The following is a 24,271-nucleotide window of genomic DNA, read 5'->3' as shown; positions in this document are numbered from 1 at the left end:
TTAGGTCCCTGCATGTGTTTTGAGCTCATTTCAGGCCCTTTTGACCCCCGTTAAGCCATTTTCAAGGCTCTACAAGGTCAATAAAGTTTAGAGGACTCAAAGTATGCTTGGAACATTCTCGGATGTCGGCTCGTTTGGTCGTACGGTCGCGTTGTTCGCTAAATTACGACGAAACTCAAACGGACGTAAAAACGAACCAAATTAAGCGACGAATGGAATTTTTGCATGCCGATCACTAAAATAAAAATATTTTAGTGTGTACAAAAATTTTGGATGTCCAGATGTGGCCATAATGTAAGATATGTGCGAAAATGCTGTAACACCCCAAAATATGCAATTTATTTATGTTATTTGAAATGTCTAGACATATTATATTTAACCTAGTTAAGTAGTTATACTAGTAATTGATTCGAAGGAAGGTTAAATGATAAATGAGCAAATTAAATAAATAGGGGGACTAAACTTGTTAAAAGATGGAAGTTTTATGATTACTAGTAAATAAGAATTTATGAAAAACTAAAACACACATACGTGTGTTCACTGGAAATCGATCAAGAAGGGGAAAGCAAGGGGGAAACCCTAAATTATGCAAATTAGCTAAATTGAAAAGGAAATCAAGGCCAAATCACATGCATGAACTCGAAACCTTAACTATCTAAGCTAGTACAACAAGCGGTAAGTCGAATTTTCTGTTTTGGATGAATTGTAGAAAGTGGGTTTTGACCCAATCATGAAATTATGTGGAAATTATGTACAACTAAGAGTTAGGGTTTCATAATGATTCGAAAATTCTGCTTGAATTCTGAATGATTGAATGATTTAAGTGTATTACCCAATTGTTGTGAAGAAATCATAAACCCAATGTTTTGCATGTAAGCTATTAGATGAAAATTTATACATGATCTTGCATAGAGATAGAAGAATTAGTTAGGATGGTGTGGGATGAAAGAAAGTTATGAACTTGATTGATTCTTGTTAGTTTAGAAGGTGAATAAGTAGGGTTATGCAATAAATACTTGTACTTTGTGCTTTGTTGATAATGTGCACATCAAGTGTTTGACAAAATGCCTCAATGAAAATGCTAGTCATATAAGCCATAAACTTTGTGTGAATTGAACATGTTTATGAAGCATGAGTAAATTGTATGATGTTTTATCGATTGATATGTGTAAATGAGCATGAAACATGAATTAAAAGAATGAATGGTTATATGTAGGCGTTAAGGAAGAAAGTTCGAGTCAAGTGAAGCAACAAGGGGATCAAGACCGAGGTGCGCTTCTTGTACAAATTTTGGTTTCACTATAGATATGTGTTTATCAATAATGTATTAATTCGAATCAAGTAGTGAGAAAATGTATGTTTGGACCCTTCTTTTGAATGGGTCGAATAATGCTATTGTAAATCTAGAAGGAATGGTAAGAAGTTCCGTTGGAATACATTACCGTGCAAGAATGAAAGAATGAAGTAAAGTGTATGTTGTAAATGTCACATTTGTTACAAGTTCGTAAGTTAGATTCTTGAGTTAAAGAAGGAAATTTTGTTCTAATGAGTTTTGATGTTGTGGTCATGTAGGTAAATCTCATGTCTAGCTATCAAGCTTCGCCCGGTTCGAACACGCCTCAAGCCCGTCAAGCGTTCCACATTTTGTAAAAGTCAATGTTTAATACTTTGTCACTTATGTTTTCGTCTAGTACACAAACTTAGTTTTCATCATGTTGTCTTTTGGAAAACTTGTCGTAAGCGTGTACATAAACTAAATGGTTTTGTAAGTAAAACATGGTATGTTTTGACGTGTATGTTGTAATTTCGAATGATTTTGGATTATATAAAACAGGGGACCACTCGTTTTTCGAACGGGTCATGCCCAAATTTTGTTAGAAAAGTACATTGCTATTTAATAAATATTCAAAGGAAATTATGGACGTTACAAGTTGGTATCAGAGCGTAGGTTTGAGGGATTCAAGCATCAAATGCTTGAACTCAAACCGGAAGCTCATGTGAAGCGTGTGTTCGATCCGCGACGCGAAGCAAGTAAGTACCTTTAAAGTTGATTTTGCATTATGAATGAGTTAGCTAAGGAATGATAGGAAAAATCATTATGGGGTGATGTGTAAAAGTTTGGGATGAAACGGACTGGTTCGGGTTAAAACGGGTTGGAAAGATGGCTGCAAAATAGGAAATTTATCATAGTATGCTGTGTCACACCCCCAAAAATCCACCCGCGGAGTACCACCGCTTGGAGGCGTGACATGACCAGGATCAAGCCACCAGTCATATTGAACATAGTATATAAATAATAAAAGTAATCAATTCAACCCAATCACAATATAACTGGTGTTTAACAAAATGTAATTTGAGTAGCGGAAGCATAAGTATGTAAACCCAATGTAAATCATAAGTTAAATGTTTAAATGTTAACATGGCATCCACGATCCATGTCCCACAACGACCTGCTCCTCCCTGTGCAAGCTCCATGAGTACCTAGGGTCCTGCAAGGCATGCAGCAGAGAGTCAACAACTAGTTGAGTGAGTTCACAGTAAACAGTTCAGTAATAGTAATAGTAAAGTAAGCCTTTTGTTCGTTCGTTAAGTCATGTATCGTATTAGTCCATATCGCGGCCCTCTAGGCATGTGTGCGATGACTGGGGGAGGTTTTCCCCAAGTATTCTAGACTAGGTATATTTGTATCGCGGCCACCCTGGCATGTGTGCCAAGTTTTAGTATGTATAGTTCGCGGCCTTTCCAAGGCATGTGTGCGAAGATTAGTCATAATATCGCGGCCAACCCTTGGCGTGTATGCGAAGATCAGTTCAATCGGTATACTAGTCTAGCCGTATCTTATCATTTCTCTTCCTCACCCGAGGACCATATCATTAGGTTCTATTAATTAAGTATGTACGAATAAATCATCAAAATCCCATTCCCACCCTGGGAACCCCATGCCTTGGCTGTGTGAACTCACCTTGGTTTGCTCGGTTTGACTCTTAAAATAGCTAACGGTCAGGATTGGTCAATCACGTCCTAGTATGATTAACATTTAGTTAATTAGTGGTTTCAAATAGAGCACAAAGTTCCTACACGTATTCTAACATATTGCACACAAAATATTATAATGTATATATGTACACATGCATGCAATGTGTCGCTATTCGAATTAGCGACCACATATTCGTCACAAATCACAAGTAAATCTTGTCACAAAATTTCAGCTTTTAAGTGCATTTTCGGACAATTTGCGGTGCATTAATCGGGACCGTTCGGGAATCGGATAGTTCCCGAAAAATTAAGGAACGTTTCAATCGAACCAGAGACCATTGTATTAAAATTTGGTGACCAAATTCCTTACGGAATTTTCGTGAAAAATCTTGCGCCAAACCATGATCAGATTTGACGTAATCTGATCACGTTTGCCGAAAAATTTATTTAAAAATATCTGTGTATCCGATTGGCGCGAAACCAAAAACAAAATCGCATGTCCGATCCATAGAATCTACAGTAACATTTTCATATTCAAACAGTAACCACACACCGAGTTATAACGCAAAACGTTCGCTCCTTTTTCTGCAGAAAATGGCAGCTCATAGCAGTTTTACAAACAATTCCGCTAAAAATACCTAGACCTGTCCGAAAAATACGAAACCACTTATGTTTGAAAGCTATTTCCGGATACTTGGTTTTAGACTCTGAAAACGTAAAGTTTCGATAATTTAAAGTCCCGGAACAGGCTACGCAAGTCAGCGTATTTTCTGCAGAAAAACTCAGCTTTCGTTGCTGAAACGAAATAGTTTATTTAAAATAGAAAACGACGTCCAAAAATCATGATTCCAGTGCCATTTGAATCGTGTTTCAAAATAACACGTTGTAGACTCAAGAAAACCTAATTTTTGTTATATTACGACCTGGTTACAGCCAACTGAAGTTGGCTGAAACCGTTGAACAGATTCTGTTTTCAGCTTTAGTCGTTACCCGAACCCCGCAAACGCTTAACTAGCGAACCCGCGAAACACTAATATTAATCACAGCAAGTTATTTAGTCAATAACATCAGATTTCACATCCTATGTACAAACATATCCCTTATCATCACCGAGCCATAAACATGCATACAACCTCCACTTTCTGACTCAAGCTTTATAATTCAAACCATGACAATTAATGTAATCTATCAATTATTATACATAACCGTGCAACCCTAGGTTCCATCACCCTTCATAAAGTTTCAACAGTTTCATTAATCTGTTCATAAGTATGTGAGCACTAATTGTATACAATGAAAACTACCACTTTAGAAAACACAAAAATCATGAATCCACTCGCATAAACAATCAACCTGTTTTATTGATTAATTATTTATGGCGTATAGCAAATCATATATTATTAATCACTAACACAAAATGTATTCATAGGATTAACCAAGATCTCTCAATTATTTTCATGAACAACAATTTCATCATGTAGGATATCAAGTAATAATAATCTATACAGTTCTAGCAAGTGTCACAAGAGAACTAAACTAATTACACAATGTTTGCTAACCTGCTGAATTCAAGAGGAAAAGGCTTCGACAAGGGGGAAAGGTTCTGCCGCACAACAACTAGGACTAGGTAGGGTTTTTCTTTTGTTTTTGAGTTCTTGTGATAACCGCATGCATATATAATACAATTGGGCGGCTCCTTTAATTGGCGGATAATGGGCTGTCACAAAGCTGAGTTGATTGGGCTGACCTTTTTACACAGGGAAAAAGGGGTGTAATATGTACGCACATGGGGTTTAGGGAATTTGGTTTGGGTTAGTTTACTTAGCTAATTTCTATTAACTAATAAAGATTTATATCAACCAACTAATAGAGATTTATATTATCCAACTAACATAAATGTAAATATTCATGCTAAGGGTTCGGGCCTCAAAAGTTTCGAGTTATGCGGTTTAGGTCATGTTTCAAACGGTTCGAGTAGGTTCATCAACAAATAGATCTGGTTTTGACTGGAAGTTTGCACACTATAAACTAAATGAGTATAAGTTTAATTCTTGAAAATAAATAAATAAATATATTTTTATTTGTAAGAGCGAAACGTACGATTTATACTTCGAAGTTACGGGTTGTCACATGCTGGGCGTCACCGTAAGCTACGGTGGCTACCGTAGCTTACGGTAGACACTGGGACGAAATTCCTCTGCCGTAAGGCAGTAGCTTTACACCGTAAGAGAAATAATGCCACCGTAAATTACGGTGACACCGTAATTTACGGTGGAGACTGTTTTCAACCTATATCAATTGTGATGATTTGTTTAATGTTTTCTATCATACGTGAAGTATTGTAAGCGTTATAAGAAGACTCTAAAGAACGATAGTATGCATGAATGTTAACTTTCAAAGGAAGTTATGTACTATTAGAATGATTATATGATGGAAAGGATGATTGAATGTTTGAAATAAGGAATGATGCTTATGTGTAGATGACGGATACGAATGAGGATGAAGCGACACGACAAGAACAGCTGAAAACTATGATCTCGGAAGAGATTGGAAGGGCAATGCAAGCAAGTATTCCCCATTTAGCCCAAGAAGTAGAGGGTCATGTGTTGGAAGTGGTAGAATCAATGATGGCGAGTAAGATGGACGAGTTGAAGGGAATGATTAGTGAAGTGCAAGGAAGGAAAGGAACTCGCAAATGCACATACAAAGAATTTATGGCGTGCAACCCGTTACCATTCAAAGGAGAAATTGATCCTATAGCATGTCAAAGGTGGATTGCAAGTACGGAAGCGGTGTTCATAAGGAGTCATTGTGAAAAGGAGGATCAAATGATGTTCGCCACCGGTTTGCTACAACTCCGAGCTAAGGATTGGTGGGATGTTTATAGTAAAGAGCTTGGGGAAGAAAAAGTTCAAGTCTTGACATGGCAAGAGTTCAAGGAACCTTCTCTGAAGTACCACTGTCCGCAATCTGCCATTGACAAGATCCAAGAAGATTTCTTACATCTTCGTCAGAAAGATGAAACCATTGATGAAATCACCAACGTTTTCCTTGACAAGCTGAAGTTCTGTAAAGATATAGCAGGAACGGAAAGAATGAAGATAAACCGTTATTACGGTATGTTGAAGGCTGAATATCGGGAGTTCATAATTCCCGCTAAATGTGAAACTTTGAATGAGCTCATTGACTTGGCCCGAGATAGGGAGATTGAAATAAGAAGACAGGCAGAAAGAGGTGAAAAGAGAGTATCTGAGAATGTTTCCAGCTCTAGCCCTTCAAAGAAACCAAAATTTCAAGATCAAAGCAAGAAGGATAAGGCGAAGGGTAGTATTCCGAAATGCAAAACGTGCGGAAAGTTACACACGGGGGGAGTGTTTGAAAGGGAAGAAGGGTTGTTACAATTGTGGTCAAGAGGGACACCCATACTATAGGTGTCCAAATCCTTCCAGAACGTGTTACAACTGTTTCCAACCGGGTCATATTAAGGCTGAGTGTCCCAAGCTTCAACAGAAAACCGATAAGGAAGCAAGAAAGGAGGAAGCCCCAAGAGCTAAGGGGAGGATGTTTCAGATCACAACCGAAGAAGCGAAGGACCACCCGAATGTTGTATCAGGTATATTCTCATTGAACTCGATGCCTACGTACGTGTTATTTGATACTGGTGCCAGTAGATCGTTTGTATCCAGTGAACTAGTGTCACACCCCTCTTTTAGAATCGAAAGAATGCATGTACCATTAGAAGTAGAGATAGCCGATAGTAAGAGTTATTTGTTGCACGAAGTTTGTAGAAATTGTGAAATAATCATTGAAGACGAGAAGTTTGCCATTGACCTTATTCCCATGATATTGGGGGAATTTAAGGTTATAGTTGGCATGGATTGGCTAGCTAAACATCAGGCCGAAATTCAATGTGAGAAGAAGGTGATTCATGTGTTAACATCGGGAGGAAAACGAGTAAGCATACAAGGGGAAAGGAATATCAATTTGAAGCTTTGTTTTATAGTCCAAGTATACAAGTACGTACGAAATGGAAGCAAGGGATTTCTAACTTATGTGGTGGATACTAAGCAGAATACCCCTAAGATAGAAGAGGTTGAAGTCGTGAACGAGTTTCTCGATGTTTTTCCGGAAGATTTGCCGGGGCTTCCGCCGGAACGTGAAGTAGATTTTAAGATTGAATTATATCCCGATGCCAAACCGGTAGCCAAGGCTCCTTATAGGTTGGCCCCAACTGAAATGCGGGAGTTAATGGTACAAATATAAGAATTGCTTGACAAGGGATTTATACGCCCGAGTGTGTCGCCATGGGGAGCGCCTGTACTTTTTGTCAAAAAGAAAGATGGTTCGATGCGCATGTGCATCGATTACCGCGAGTTGAACAAGCTGACTGTGAAAAACCGATACCCATTGCCCCGAATCGATGATCTCTTCGATCAGTTACAAGGGGCAAGTTGGTTTTCAAAAATAGATTTGCGGTCCGGGTACCATCAGTTAAGAGTGCGAGATGAGGATGTGGCGAAAACGGCTTTTAGAACGCGATACGGGCATTACGAGTTCTTCGTAATGTCCTTTGGATTAACGAACGCGCCTGCCGCGTTCATGGATCTTATGAATCGAGTTTGTCGGCCCATCTTACACAGATTCGTTATAGTTTTTATCGATGACATCCTGGTTTATTCCCGAAGTAAAGCCGATTATGCATGCCATTTACGTGAGGTTCTTGAAGTACTTCTGTGACAACCCGAATTCTCAAGGTTAGTGATGTTTTGTCTTGTGATCTTAACTCCTTGTTATCCTCCCTTCTTTGTGTTAAATTTTCGGCTCGTATAACTCCATTAGATCTATTGGTATGATAACTTGTTTGTTAATAATTTGGCACTTTGGGCCGTACACCTTCTGGGCCGCATTCGCATATCTTTAACCCAACAATGTATCGGCCCAATTGCACATTTGTACGACTTGTATGATTTCCCTTTTCCTTGTCTGTTTGATCTCGGCCCAACAAAGAGCTATCACAGCCCAATTAGCATCATACTTGGAAGTTACGTAAACTCTTTTATTTATAATCCCCCACAAATATTATTATTCATCAAACCCTACTTCCTTCTCTCTCAATCGTTTGATCGGCAGTAGACCCTACCCCCTCCCCCTCCCCCTCTCTCGATCTTGCAAATAGTAGACGGTCCCTCTTCTATTCGAAATCTTTAGAGCTTATCTCCGTGCTGATTTCACTTACATTACTCGGTTAGTCTTATGCTTGTATATATACAGTTATTTACGTTTTGAGAAACTGTCTTGATTTAATAAATGTTTGCATGTGATGTTTAGATGGTCATCATCTCTTTGTCGGCTACTGTGTTTTAATTGTAGGAGACTTCATATTGCATACATGTAATTGGCAGCCACTATTGTCTTTTCTTGCATGTGATTGTCAAATAAACAAGTGTTGGATTTATGTCTATGGGTTAGGTATGATAAATACTAATTTTTGGTCCAATCGTCATGTAGAATAACAATAGTTGTCGGCCAGAGAATAGTGATTTGTTAATAAAAAAAAAACTACAAACCCACTAGTAAGACAAAAAGAGAAATCGGTCCAATGATGTTGCCCTGTAACCCACTACAAAGGAAATAGGTCCAATAGGAAAAGAGGTTGAATATAGTTGCCTGCCATTATTTCTTTGTGCATGTGTTAGTAAAAGTCATAGTGTGCAGCTCACTATTCATGATTTCGACCATGTAAAGATGTCAGATTGATATATATATAAATATTTAGTATGTCGGCCATGAATATAGGAGTATGAATATTGCTGATTAGATAAGACCTTATGTGCATATGTTTATATTTGCTGCTGATGATCGATTATAACAATTTGGTTATAAATTATGTGCATAGGCATGTTAGTTGTAGAATAATTCGGTGTGTTTGATATCTTGAATGTATTGCGAGTAATTGGGCTGAATAAATAAAACGGTTTATCTAAACTTTAACTGGGCCGCGTGAAACTGTTTTTGTGTTGGGCTGTATACTCGTGGTAGGCTGTACAATCCATTGGGCCTGAGCCGTGTGGGCCGCACGCTGATTCGGGGCAGCCGCATGATCCGATGGGCCACTCATTATCCTTGGGATTATGCGGCATGGAATTGTCGAGTAATTGGCCAAGGGGTTTCAGTAGGTCGCACCTATGCTAAGTGAATCATTAACCTGACTCAGTTACATACTTGTGTGTGGAAAGACTAATTATTGTATGTTTGCAAGCATTAAACCATGAAACGATTTTACTCAGTAGCGGAATACATACTAAAGTGATTTCTTGGCAATATTGGATTGATAGATTGACTGGTATGATTAGGATTAAATGTGTGTGCTACATGTACTTTGATTGTGTGATAAGTGAATTAGGGATGCATGAGTTGTTATATGTGAAATATCTAGTGTATGGACACTCGATACTGATTGTTACTAGTACTAATGTTAGGGCGTGTTTGATCAACCGTTAAACAAGAAATTAGTCATACCGAGCAAAACCAAGGTGAGTTCACACAGCCAAGGCATGGGTTCCCAGGGTGGGAATGGGTTGGATTATTTATTTGTGATTACCTAGCACATGGAACTTAGTTAATGATCCTCGGGTGAGGAAGGGTTATTGGTAAGATACAATTAGACTAATGGTACTAAATTGAACTGATCTTCGCACACAAGCCAGGGTTGGCCGCGATATTATGACTAATCTTCGCACACATGCCTAGGAAGGCCGCGAACTATACTCTAAACTTCGCATACATGCCGGGTGGCCGCGATACAAACATACCTAGTCTAGATTACTTGGGAATTTTTCCCCAATCTTCGCATACATGCCTAGAGGGCCGCGATACGAATTAATACGATACATGACTTAACGAACGAACACAAGGCTTACTATACTATTATGATTACTAAACTATTAAATGTGATCTCGCTCAACTAGTTGTTGACTCTCTGTTGCATGCCTTGCAGGTCGTTAGGTATTTCAGGAGCTTGCACGAGGAGGCGTGGACGTTGTGGGACATGGACTGTTGAGTTCCATGTTAAACTTGTGAACTTTTAACTTATGTTTTGGGTTTTAAACTTTATGCTTCCGCTGATAACTTTAACTTGGTTGAATTGTTTTGACACCAATTATATTGATTGGATTGGACTTTTATTTACTTAATTTATAATGTTCAATATGATTGGTGGCTGGATCCTGGTCAGTCACGCCTCCAAGCGGTGGTACTCCGCGTGTGGATTTTGGGGGTGTGACAACTTCGCAAGGAGAAATTGTACGCGAAATTCTCCAAGTGTGCTTTTTGGCTTAGAGAGGTACAATTTCTCGGTCATGTGATTAATGCGGATGGTATCTTAGTAGACCCGTCAAAGGTGGAAGCCGTTATGAAATGGGTACCTCCCAAGAACCCAAGTGAAGTAAGAAGCTTTTTGGGTTTAGCATGCTATTATAGGAGGTTTATCCAAGACTTTTCTAAATTGGCCTTGCCGTTGACCAAGTTAACCAAGAAGGATGAGAAGTTTTCATGGGGTGCAGATCAAGAGAGGGCGTTTCAAACCTTGAAAGAAAAGCTGTCGAGTTCCCCGGTACTAACCTTACCTGATGGAACAGAAGACTTGGTGGTGTTTACGGATGCGTCACACCAAGGGTTGGGATGTGTTTTGATGCAAAAGGGTAGAGTCATTGCCTATGCTTCTAGGCAATTGAAGACACACGAAAGTAATTATCCAACCCATGATTTGGAGTTAGCTGCAATAGTGTTTGCTTTGAAGATATGGAGGCACTATCTTTACGGTACGAAAAGAGTTATTTATTCTGACCACAAAAGCCTTAAATACTTTTTCGAGCAAAGGAAATTAAATATGAGGCAACGAAGGTGGTTAGAACTTCTTAAAGATTATGATTGTGAGATCCTTTATCATCCGGGTAAAGCTAACGTAGTAGCCGATGCCCTGAGCCGAAAGGATTACCCGCCTCCAATTCAAGTAAAGTCCATGAAGATGGTAATTACACCTCGATTTCTCGAAATGGTTAAAGAAGCCCAAATCAAGTCACTAAGCGGAATGGATTCTAAAAAGGAAAGAACAAAGGGGTTTGTGGATAAATTCGAAGAAAGATCCGATGGGATTAAAACCATGTATGGTTGTATTTGGATACCTCGGTTTAGCGAAGCAAAGGGTGTATTACTCGAAGAAGCTCACAAATCCAGATTCTCGGTTCATCCTGGAGCTACAAAAATGTATTTGGACTTGAAGAAAAGTTATTGGTGGCCCGGTATGAAACGTGATATCGTCAAGTATGTTGCAAAATGTTTGACGTGTTTGCAAGTGAAGGCAGAACATCAGAAACCATACGGGAGGTTGCAACCGTTAGAGATTCCGGTATGGAAATGGGAAGAATTGACGATGGACCTAGTGACCAAGCTTCCTAAGACAAGGAAAGGTCACGATGCTATATGGGTGATCGTGGACCGCCTCACCAAGAGCGCACACTTCTTACCCATTCGGGAAGCTTTCTCTTCTGAAAAGATGGCGGAGATCTATGTTAACGAGATAATATCATGACACGGGGTTCCTGTATGAATTGTGTCGGATCGAGATACCCGATTCACATCTCGATATTGGCAAGGTTTTCATGAAAGTATGGGTACAAAATTACATTTCAGTACCGCCTACCACCCCCAAACGGATGGTCAATCTGAGCGAACCATTCAAACACTCATCGACATGCTGCGAGCATGTGTGATAGATTTCGGGGGAAGCTGGGATGACCACTTGCCATTGGTGGAATTTTCATACAACAATAGCTACCATAACGGCATTCGAATGGCACCGTATGAATTGTTGTATGGAAGGAAGTGTAGAACTCCAATTTGTTGGGGAGAGGTGGGCAGAGAGAAATTGCACCCAATGAGGTAGTAGCTAAAACTAACGAAAAGATAGATCTTGTGCGAGCCCGTTTAAAAGCAGCTCAGGATCGACAAAAGGCCTATGCAGATCAAAGGAGGCGACCTATCGAATTTCAAATAGGTGATTATGTGTTATTAAAGGTTTCCCCATGGAAAGGTATAATCCGTTTCCGTAAGCGAGGAAAGCTAGGTCCCCGCTACATAGGACCTTTCAAGATTTTAGCCCAGGTTGGGAAAGTAGCATATCGGTTAGAATTACCGCCAACTTTAGATGGAATACATGACACATTTCACGTGTCACAATTGAGAAAGTGTTTAGCGGATGAGACGGCATATGTGCCCCTTGACGATATTGTATTGGATGAAAAATTGAATTATATTGAGAGACCGATAGCTATCAAGGATTCCAAGGTAACGCACCTTCGGAACAAAACTATAAAGCAAGTCTTGGTACAATGGCAACATCGGAAAGGATCAGACCTTACATGGGAGTTAGAAGATGAAATGAGGAAGCTCTACCCGACATTATTTGGTACGTATTAAGGTTTCGGGGACGAAACCTCTTTTAAGGGGGGTAGACTTGTAACACCCCAAAATATGCAATTTATTTATGTTATTTGAAATGTCTAGACATGTTATATTTAACCTAGTTAAGTAGTTATACTAGTAATTAATTAGAAGGAAGGTTAAATGATAAATGAGCAAATTAAATAAATAGGGGGACTAAACTTGTTAAAAGATGGAAGTTTTATGATTACTAGTAAATAAGAATTTATGAAAAACTAAAACACACATACATGTGTTCACTGGAAATCGATCAAGAAGGGGAAAGCAAGGGGGAAACCCTAAATTATGCAAATTAGCTAAATTGAAAAGGAAATCAAGGCCAAATCACATGCATGAACTCGAAACCTTAACTATCTAAGCTAGTACAACAAGCGGTAAGTCGAATTTTCTGTTTTGGATGAATTGTAGAAAGTGGGTTTTGACCCAATCATGAAATTATGTGGAAATTATGTACAAGTAAGAGTTAGGGTTTCATAATGATTCGAAAATTCTGCTTGAATTCTTAATGATTGAATGATTTAAGTGTATTACCCAATTGTTGTGAAGAAATCATAAACCCAATGTTTTGCATGTAAGCTATTAGATGAAAATTTATACATGATCTTGCATAGAGATAGAAGAATTAGTTAAGATGGTGTGGGATGAAAGAAACTTATGAACTTGATTGATTCTTGTTAGTTTAGAAGGTGAATGATTGATGATATTATTTTATGTGTGATGTAATAATCTTGTATGATTTTCTTGCATTGTTTTGTCTACTAGATGTCGTGTCTTGATGTATAGTAGACTAGGTTATGGGGTGTTATAGGTCGTTGGTTTTTGTTATGTTTTACATATATGGGGCATGTCCTGTATATGAACTAGTGTGGAACACATCCTCACTACTTGTACGTAATTGCGGTTGCATTTTAATAGAATCACCGGGGTAACCCTTTACCCAAAAAAAAGGTGAATAAGCAGGGTTATGCAATAAATACTTGTACTTTGTGCTTTGTTGATAATGTGCACATCAAGTGTTTGACAAAATGCCTCAATGAAAATGCTAGTCATATAAGCCATAAACTTTGTGTGAATTGAACATGTTTATGAAGCATGAGTAAATTGTATGATGTTTTATCGATTTATATGTGTAAATGAGCATGAAACATGAATTAAAAGAATGAATGGTTATATGTAGGCGTTAAGGAAGAAAGTTCGAGTCAAGTGAAGCAACAAGGGGATTAAGACCGAGGTACGCTTCTTGTACAAATTTTGGTTTCATTATAGATATGTGTTTATCAATAATGTATTAATTCGAATTAAGTAGTGAGAAAATGTATGTTTGGACCCTTCTTTTGAATGGGTCGAATAATGCTATTGTAAATCTAGAAGGAATGGTAAGAAGTTCCGTTGGAATACATTACCGTGCAAGAATGAAAGAATGAAGTAAAGTGTATGTTGTAAATGTCACATTTGTTACAAGTCCGTAAAAGTTAGATTCTTGAGTTAAAGAAGGAAATTTTGTTCTAATGAGTTTTGATGTTGTGGTCATGTAGGTAAATCTCATGTCTAGCTATCAAGCTTCGCCCGGTTCGAACACGCCTCAAGCCCGTCAAGCGTTCCGCATTTTGTAAAAGTCAATGTTTAATACTTTGTCACTTATGTTTTCGTCTAGTACACAAACTTAGTTTTCATCATGTTGTCTTTTGGAAAACTTGTCGTAAGCGTGTACATAAACTAAATGGTTTTGTAAGTAAAACATGGTATGTTTTGACGTGTATGTTGTAATTTCGAATGATTTTGGATTATATAAAACGGGGGACCACTCGTTTTTCAAACGGGTCATGCCCAAATTTTGTTAGAAAAGTACATTGCTATTTAATAAATATTCAAAGGAAATTATGGACGTTACAAATGCAAACTTACGCCGTTTTTGACACTTTTAGTCCCTGTAAGATCATGTAAGCATGTTTTCGCACACCGAACCTATCAAAGCTTATTTCTAAGCCATGTTTAGGTTATATATGGTATGTTTAACTTATGATCAAGTTCCGGACTGTACGTTGCCTTACGAAACGACAAACTTTTGCAAGTTGACGCAATTAGTCCCTGAGAGCGAATAAAAACTTGTTTTTGCCATACCAAAACCTTTAAAACTTATTTCTAAGTTATGTAAAGGTTATTTAAGGTATGTTAAGTTTATGATGATGTTCCGGAGTGTTTGTCGCGTTAAACTGACTGCGTTTACGCATCAGTTTGCGTATAACTTCCCAGAAAGCGATATAGAGTTCAAAATCGATCAAAAATCAACATGTGCATAACATCAAACATAAATGACAAAAATTGGGATCAAAACACACTGTTTTATTAATATTGTATTGTTCAGAGTTTGTAAAATGATATCAAAGCACAGATGTCACAGTCTCCCCTACTTCAGGAAATTTCGTCCCGAAATTTATTTAGAGGAAACTTGTGAGAATAGATGCGGATATTTCGCTTTCATCTGATCTTCACGTTCCCAAGTAAACTCTGGGCAACGTTTAGATTCCCAGCGAACTTTGACCAATTTAATCCGCTTGCCTTTCAACTGCTTAAATGAACGGTCCACTATTTCTACAGGTTTCTAAAGAAAATGCATCGTGTTATCAACACGAATTTCATCAAGTGGTATGTGGAGGTTCTCATCAGCTAAACACTTTCTGAGATTGGACACGTGGAATGTTGGGTGAACATTTCCAAGTTCAGGAGGTAGCTCAAGTCTGTAGGCTACTTTTCCGACTCTTTCAACGATCTTAAATGGTCCAATATAGCGAGGTGCAAGTTTTCCTTTCTTTCCAAATCTAATCACACCTTTCCAAGGGGATACCTTGAGTAGGACGTGATCGCCAACTTGGAATTCTAAGGGCTTGCGTCGTCGATCCACGTAACACTTCTGACGGCTTCTAGCTCTCTGTAGGTTATCACGAATCTTCTTGACCTTATCTATAGTCTCTAGAATGAGTTCAGGTCCAGTAAGTTGAGCTTCACCTATCTCATTCCAGCAGACCGGTGAACGACATTTTCGACCGTATCAAGCTTCGAAAGGAGCCATATTGATGCTAGAGTGATAACTATTGTTGTAGGAGAATTCGATTAACGGAAGATGCGAATCCCAACTACCACCAAAATCAATCACACAAGCTCTAAGCATATCCTCCAGTGTCTGGATTGTTCTCTCAGATTGACCATCTGTCTGCGGATGGTACGCTGAGCTCAAATGAAGTTGAGTACCCATGGCAGATTGCATGATTCTCCAAAAGCGAGACGAGAATCGAGCATCTCTGTCAGATATAATATTCAAAGGAACACCATGTCGAGATACAATCTCATCAACATAGATTTTGGCCAACTTGTCAGCAGATAAATCCTCACGGATCGGCAAGAAATGTGCTGACTTTGTTAGATGATCAACAACAACCCAAATGGCGTCATGACCCTTTTTAGTGCGCGGCAGCTTGGTAATGAGATCCATAGAAATGTTTTCCCATTTCCAAACCGGAATCTCTGGTTGCTCTAATAATCCAGAGGGATGTTGGTGTTCTGCCTTAACCTTAAGACAAGTAAGGCATTTAGAAACATATAAGGCAATGTCCTTCTTTATACCCGGCCACCAGTACTGGGTTCGAAGATCCTTATACATTTTATCTGCACCAGGATGAATAGAATAACGAGACTTGTGAGCTTCATCCATAAGCAAGGTGCGAAGATTGTCTATACTTGGGACCCACAAACGGCCCATGTAATAGAAAATCCCAAAATCTCTTAGTTCAAGCTCAGGATTAGTATGACACGGTAACTCTTTACCCATCAAGTCTTGTGTAACACAAGTATGTTGAGCCTGAATTATGCGAGATTGAATGTCAGATCGAACCTGAACACAGTGAAGCTTAACACGTTTCTTACGACTCAATGCGTCAGCCACGACATTTGCCTTACCAGGATGGTAGCGAATTTCGCAATCGTAGTCGTTTAGGAGTTCAACCCAACGTCGTTGCCTCATGTTTAGTTCTTTCTGATTGAAGATGTGCTGGAGACTCTTGTGGTCAGTGAAAACTACACACTTTGTACCGTAAAGGTAGTGTCTCCAGATTTTGAGAGCAAAGACTATTGCACCTAACTCAAGATCATGAGTTGTGTAGTTTTTCTCGTGCACTTTCAGCTGTCTTGATGCATAGGCTATAACTTTGTTTCTTTGCATAAGAACGCAACCAAGGCCTAAGTTGGATACATCACAGTACACGACAAAGTCGTCGTTACCCTCGGGCAGAGATAGAATAGGTGCATTACAGAGTTTCTGTTTCAAGGTCTGGAAAGCTTCTTCCTGTTTTGCAGGAAGGCTCCAACTTATTAATTCGGTGATTTCGGCTATGCATATTTACTGGGCATCTGTTTTTATGCTCCCGGCTCGTATAGTTACAGACATTGAAAAGCGGATGCGTAATTTTCTTTGGAGTGGTGGGGTGGCTAAGGGTTCTACTCCGAAAGTTGCATGGAAGAATGTTTGCCTTCCAAAATCCGAGGGCGGCTTGGGTATAAGAAGAATTCATGATTCGAATAAAGCGCTTCTTACTACTCATGTGTGGAGTATTCTTACTAAGCGGGATTCTCTATGGGTAAAATGGGTTCATTCGTACAGGATCAAAGGTAGAAACTTTTGGGAGCTTCCTTTTCGGGGTAGTATGACATGGGGATGGAGGAAAATCTTGTCTATCCGTTCTTGTATTCGTCCGTTCATCTGGTTCTTGATTCGTGACGGTACGGAGGCTAATGCTTGGTATGACAACTGGTGTGCTTATAGCCCCTTGCGGGATTTCATTACCCCTAGACGAATTCATGGGGCGGGGTTTAGCATGCGATCTTCAGTTTCTGAGCTCATTGATACTCATAATGGGTGGAAATGGCCGATTGCATGGTTTGATCTTTATCCAGTTTTGATTAATGTAATGCCTCCGAATATTGTTCATAATGTTCCTGATAAACTCTTGTGGAAGAATAGGCAGGGCAACGTTTCGGATTTTAGTGCTAGTGAGGTTTGGGAGAATATTCGGGAGCGTGGTGAGGAGGTGGATTGGGTTAATTTGGTTTGGTACGGTCAGAGTATTCCAAGACATTCTTTCCACTTGTGGCTTGTGATTAAGAATAAGCTAAAAACCCAGGATCGAATGGGAGTTTGGGATGCTGGAAGTGCAACTAACTTGAATCTTATGTGCTGCCCTCTGTGCAAGCAGGGTAAGGATTCTCGTGACCATCTATTTTTTCGATGCTCCTATGCGTTGCAAGTGTGGAATCGGGTTAACGATATGGCTTATATGGATTCGATTGATGAAAATTGGGACTCCATTATTGCTTGGCTTTCTCAACATGCTAGGAATAAGTCAGCGAAAAGCATTGTCAGTAAGCTGGTGGTTGCGGCTTCTTCTTATTTCATATGGCAAGAAAGAAACAACAGGTTGTTTACTAGTTTTCAGCGAAATGCAACAGTGATTGCAAGCATTGTTCTTCATACAGTTCGCCTAAAGCTGATGACGTTCAAGGCTGGGAAAGGTATGAAACACCCGCTGATGCTAGAGAGATGGAAGTTCCAAGTGAAGACGCTAGTTATGGATCCGGGCTAGAGTGTTTTTTGAGCTAGCGTTTTTTTTAGTTGCCAATGTTTGGCTTCGGGCTGTTCTGTTTTAGTTGCTGTGTTTGTTTTGGTTTTGATAGGTTGGTTGTTTTTTGTGTGTGGTTGTTTGGCTTTGCTAGTCTTGGTATGCCAAGTCTAGCTCTAGTGTGCTACTTTTGGTACACTTGCATGATTCTTTATTCTTTATTAATAAAATTCACCGGGGTAACCCTTTACCCAAAAGCTTCTTCCTGTTTGGATCCCCACTCAAAAGGTTTGCTTTTCTGAGTTAAAGCAGTGAGAGGAACCGCAATCTTGGAGAAGTTTTCAATGAAACGGCGGTAATAACCCGCTAGACCAAGAAATGAATGAACCTCGGTAGGAGTAGTAGGTGTATCCCAATCCTTAATCGCACTGATTTTGGCGGGATCTACATGTATACCTTGTTCGTTGACGATGTGCCCCAAAAATTGAACTTCCTTAAGCCAGAATTCGCACTTGGAGAATTTGGCGAAAAGCTGTTCTTTCTTTAGGAGCTCCATTGTAAGACGAAGATGTTGTTCATGATCAGCTCGAGTCTTAGAATAGGTCAAAATATCATCAATAAAGACGATGATGAACTTGTCCAAGTAAGGCTTGCAAACCCTATTCATCAAGTCCATGAAAACAGCAGGAGCATTTGTTAAACCGAAAGGCATAACAGTGAACTCATAATGACCATAACGCGTACGAAAAGCTGTCTTGGGAATATCTTCTTCGAGAACTCGAAGTTGATGATACCCAGAACGTAGATCAATCTTTGAAAAGCAAGTAGCACCCTGTAGCTGATCAAAGAGATCATCAATGCGAGGTAGGGGATATCGATTCTTGATGGTAAGCTTGTTAAGCTCACGGTAATCGATACACATCCTGAATGATCCATCTTTCTTTTTCAGAAATAGGACAGGAGCGCCCCAAGGGGAAAAGCTTGGACGGATGAATCCTTTGTCAGATAGCTCCTGAAGCTGCTTAGATAACTCTTGCATCTCAGTCGGTGCAAGATGATAAGGTGACTTAGCAATGGGATTTGCACCAGGCACAAGATCAATGCGGAACTCAACTTGGCGTACAGGGGGTAAACCAGGTAATTCCTCAGGAAATACCTCTGGATAATCCCGAACAACAGGGATATCTTGGATAGTCTTACCCTTGCCTTTATCCTCTACGACATGTGCTAGGAAAGCAACATATTTCTTTCGCATGTATTTGCGGGCTTGGGTACAAGACATGAGTTTAAGGCTACTAGCAGGTTTCTCCCCATGAATTTCTAAGATCTCACCAGTCGAAAGCGGTATACGAACCAACTTCTCAAAACATACCACCTCAACATGGTACTTTGATAACCAATCCATTCCTACTAAAACATCGAAGCTCCCGAGTTGCATCGATGTGAGATCAATAGGGAAAAGATGGTTATTGAGATTCAACTGGCAATTTCGAAGAACAGAGTCGAGTACAACAGGTTCACCACTAGCTACTTCTACTGTCAACGGATTTCCTAGTTTTGTTCTAGTCATCGCAAGCAAAGGCTCAAATGCTAAGGATACAAAACTCTTATCGGCACCCGAATCAAATAGAACAGAAGCAGGATGGTTGTTAACAAGGAACGTACCGTTCACCACTTCGTTATCCGTGCGAGCCTCATTTGCATTCAGATTAAAAGCTCTACCACGAGCCGGTGCCTGATTTGCGTTTGCCAACCTCGGGCAGTTGTTCCTGTAGTGGGTCAGATCCCCACAGTTGAAACATGAACCAGGCGGAAAATGAGGTCGTGCAGGATTCTGGGCTGGGTTTTGTACTGTTGGGTTTTGAGCTGCCTGATTCTGATTAGGAGCAAAACGGAAAATATTCGCAAGATGACCAGATTTACCACAATTAGTGCAGATACGGCATTGCAACTGTGGCTGGTGGTGGCTATTACATCTGTTACACAGAGGTGCATTTCCCGCATACTGCCTCTTGGCAGCAGGTTGTGCAGCCTGATACTGTGCTGCCTGATTAGGAGCAGCCTGGTTAGTCTTGTCACACCCCCAAAATCCACCCGCGGAGTACCACCTCTTGGAGGCGTGACATGACCAGGATCAAGCCACCAATCATATTGAACATAGCATTTAAATATTAAAGTAATCATAACAACCCATCACAATATAATTGATGTTTAACAAAACGTAATCTGAGTAGCGGAAGCATAAGTATGTAAACCCAAAGTGAATTCATAAGTTCAAATGTTTAAATGTTTAACATGGCATCCACGATCCATGTCCCACAACGACCTGCTCCTCTCTGTGCAAGCTCCATATGTACCTAAGGTCCTGCAAGGCATGCAGCAGAGAGTCAACTACTAGTTGAGCGAGTTCACAGTGTACAGTTCAGTAATTGTAATAGTATGAGTAGCATTATGTTCGTTCGTTAAGTCATGTTTCGTATTAGTTTCCATCGCGGCCCTCTCGGCATGTATGCGAAGATTAGGGGAAATATTCCCAAATGTCCTAGACTATGTATATTTGTATCGCGGCCACCCTGGCATGTGTGCGAAGTTTTAGTATGTATAGTTCGCGGCCTTCCTAGGCATGTGTGCGAATGATTAGTCATAATATCGCGGCCAACCCCTGGCGTGTGTGCGAAGATTAATTCAATTGGTATACTAGTCTAGCCGTATCTTATCATTACTCTTCCTCACCCGAGGACCATATCATTAGGTTCTATTAACTAGGTATGTATGAATAAATCATCCAAATCCCATTCCCACCCTGGGAACCCCATGCCTTGGCTGTGTGAACTCACCTTGGTTTGCTCGGCAGATACACAAAAGGTTTCTTGAACTAAGAGTGGTCAACCACGTCCTAACAGGGTTACCATACAAGTCAGGTTTTGACTCAAGTATTGCACGTATGTATCACATAAGCTAGTAGATAAGGAACACACACAGATCATGGTAACACACATCTTCACGTTCAACAGTTAATAACGTATGCAAGATTTGGGCTCGCACAAGTCTAAAAACCTTGTGCGATCCACCCGTTGAAGTCCAATAGTACCCGGCCCAGTAACATAAGTAGTCCAAAACATATCGGCCCAATTAAATACACATAAGTGACTTGTGCGATCCAAGCAGACTTGTGCGATCTGCTTGGGTTGTGCGACTAGGTTTGGGCTTGTTCGGCCCAACAGCATAACAACATTTAACATATGTGTGTGTGGCCCAACATCTTGTGCGATCGGCATCAGCTTGTGCGATCCACAAGATGTTGTGCGATCAGGCATAATGTGTGACGGGTCTTGTGCGTCCGGCTTGTGCGATCAGATCAGGTCTTGTATGACCTGATCTTGTGCGATTGGTTAAAAGGGTTCCGGATTTCATGCCAATTTGGTTACAAACTTTCAAAGTTTCCAAGATTACAATTTTGTCAATCAACAGTTTCTATCCTAACAACAATCGATCAACCAAGGTTGTTACAACCAATTCACATAACTCTAATCAAAGCATGAACACTAAGCTATCGATTCACATGAACATGTAGCCGATTACATCATCATAACCCGATTCACTAGCACATCAACAAGCTAACAATCCGAATCATAGAACATAACAACGGATTAACATCTATCTCAAACCGATTCATATGGACATTATATCACTTACACATGTGACCGGTTAACTTATTATCTCATCATGATTCCTTGATTAACATACGATAACAGTGACTAATAATAATAACCCTAATCACTACACAAGATCAACATATAGCATTACCCAATCAATCCGAAAACAAGGCATAGCAATCTAATAACATCAGTTCGGTCATATCTCATCCGTAAAGCATCACAAAGAAACATATGAATCACAACATTCATACAATTAATAATTAAAGTACTAACCGATTAGAATCAAACAAAGAGAGAGTGATCCGAATACAAGAAATCTTCGGTGAGGAGGGTATGCTTGCCGTCAAGTTTGAGAGGAGAGAAAGAGAGCACTAGGGTTTCGTGTGTGAGGGTGTTTTGGTGAAAAGTGTAGAATGGTTACAACACCCTAGGTGTTATGCGCATAAGGAGAGTGGGCCGAACCCATACATGGGCTGCCCTTATGGGTTTCGGCTACAAGCGATACGGCCCAACCTGGGCTTGTGCGATTGTGTTGTGTGTTGTGCGTTTGGGCCATTTATATACATACATACATTACACAAAGCACGTATCAAACATATCATTCATTTAATCAAGGAGGTTCACATAAGCACGTATCGTTACACAAAGTAGGTTCGAATTACGAGTTGTCACATTATCCCCAACTTAAAAGAAATTTCGTCCCGAAATTTGGTACGTACTCACTGAGGAAGCTAGGTAAGTTGCATCGTTTACTGGTTTTTCTGGGGTGATACATCCTCCCCCCGTTGATCTGGAATTTCGTCCCGAAATTCCGTGGTAGCTTCAGCCTCAGTAGTGGTTGTACTGTTCGCGAACAATTGGGGGTACTTTACTTTCATCTGATCTTTGCGTTCCCAGGTGAACTCTGGGCTGCGACGGGAGTTCCAACGAACTCGAACAAGAGGGATTCTCTTGTGCTTGAGGACCTTAACATCCCGGTCCATGATTTCAACTGGTTCCTCGACGAAGTGCAACTGTTCGTCGATAGTGAGCTCTTTCAAGGGAATTATGAGGGTTTCATCTGACAGGCATTTCTTCAGATTCGACATGTGGAAAACGTTGTGAACTGCCCCGAGTTCAGCTGGTAGGTTCAGTCTGTAGGCTACTGTGCCTATTCTTTCTGCGATTTCGAACGGTCCGACATACCGCGGATTGAGCTTACCTCGCTTGCCAAAGCGAACTACACCCTTCCAGGGTGAGACTTTAAGTAAAACCCGGTCCCCGACCTGAAATTCCAATGGCTTCCTACGCTTATCCGCGTAGCTTTTCTGACGGTCGCGAGCTGCCGCCATGCGTTGTCGTATTTGTGCAATCTTTTCCGTGGCGTCCACTACAAGTTCTGGACCCGTGATTTGACTATCCCCCATCTCTGCCCAACAGAGAGGTGACCGACATTTACGCCCGTACAATGCCTCGAATGGAGCGGCTTGAATGCTGGTGTGATAACTGTTATTGTATGAAAACTCCATTAAAGGGAGATGCTTTTCCCAGCTGTTGCCAAAATCGATAACACATGCCCGGAGCATGTCTTCTAAGGTTTGAATCGTGCGCTCAGACTGCCCATCCGTCTGAGGGTGGTAAGCCGTGCTCATATCTAACCGAGAACCAAAAGCCTTGTGCATTGCTTGCCATAGTTCTGATGTGAATCGTGCATCGCGATCCGAAATGATAGAGGTGGGCACCCCGTGCCTTGAGACTACCTCCTTTACGTACAGGTCTGCTAGTGTGGAAAACTTGTCCGTTTCTTTGATTGCCAAGAAGTGAGCAGACTTGGTGAGTTGATCCACGATCACCCAAATAGCATCGTTGTAATGCCCATAAATTTAAAATCATTATTCTAGAAATAAAAAGAATAATAGTAAATATAAACCACTAGAAAACCCTAATTAAGACACCCAAGCATGTCAATCAAGCAAGTAGGTAGGCATGTCAATCAAGCAAGTAGGTAGGCATGTCAATCAAGCAGGTAGGTAGGCATGTCAATCAAGCAAGTAGGTAGGCATGTCAAGCAGGTAGGTAGGCATGACAAGCAGGTAGGTAGGCATGTCAATCAAGCAGGTAGGTAGGCATGTCAAGCAGGTAGGTAGGCATGTCAATCAAGCAGGTAGGTAGGCATGTCAATCAAGCAGGTAGGTAGGCATGTCAAGCAGGTAGGTAGGCATGTCAAGCAGGTAGGTAGGCATGTCCCAAAAATTAGTATAAATAGCAGGCTTTGGGACTTGCTTCTGTGCACAAAAACGACGCTCAAATTCTCAATTGACGTCGAGTTATACTTCTTCCACTACCCAAACACACACACACCTCGAAACGCTGCCGCAATCAGGGTAATAACTCAATCGCTATTACGATTCAACGTCCGATCGATTATAACTATCCAACGATTGTCTGAGTGCTGCTCAAATTGAGCTTCTACTTTGATTATTCGTCGTGATTTCAACTTGAATATTTGAGTGCTGTTCGAATTCGGACAATGCTCTGTTATTCGTT

The 24,271-nt window shown here is 40.3% G+C and overlaps 1 protein-coding gene and 1 long non-coding RNA gene across 2 annotated transcripts; both read left to right on the top strand.

Moving 5' to 3' along the window:
- Positions 1-587: 587 nt before the first annotated feature.
- On the top strand, positions 588-1,639 carry LOC110910797. The gene is made up of 3 exons (XR_002576483.2): positions 588-675; positions 1,217-1,270; positions 1,573-1,639. It is a non-coding gene; the product is annotated as an uncharacterized LOC110910797 (long non-coding RNA).
- A 3,817-nt stretch (positions 1,640-5,456) lies between these two features.
- Positions 5,457-7,239, top strand: LOC110914490. The gene is made up of 2 exons (XM_022159279.1): positions 5,457-6,322; positions 6,408-7,239. The coding sequence occupies exons 1-2, from the start codon at positions 5,457-5,459 to the stop codon at positions 7,237-7,239; spliced, it is 1,698 nt and encodes a 565-aa protein (XP_022014971.1).
- Positions 7,240-24,271: the final 17,032 nt, after the last annotated feature.

The sequence above is a fragment of the Helianthus annuus genome, chromosome 15 (genome assembly GCF_002127325.2).
Source record: "Helianthus annuus cultivar XRQ/B chromosome 15, HanXRQr2.0-SUNRISE, whole genome shotgun sequence".
In the NCBI taxonomy this organism is placed as follows: Eukaryota; Viridiplantae; Streptophyta; class Magnoliopsida; order Asterales; family Asteraceae; genus Helianthus; species Helianthus annuus.
Note: the sequence above shows the minus strand (reverse complement) of the source record. Positions and strands in the feature narration are given on the sequence as shown.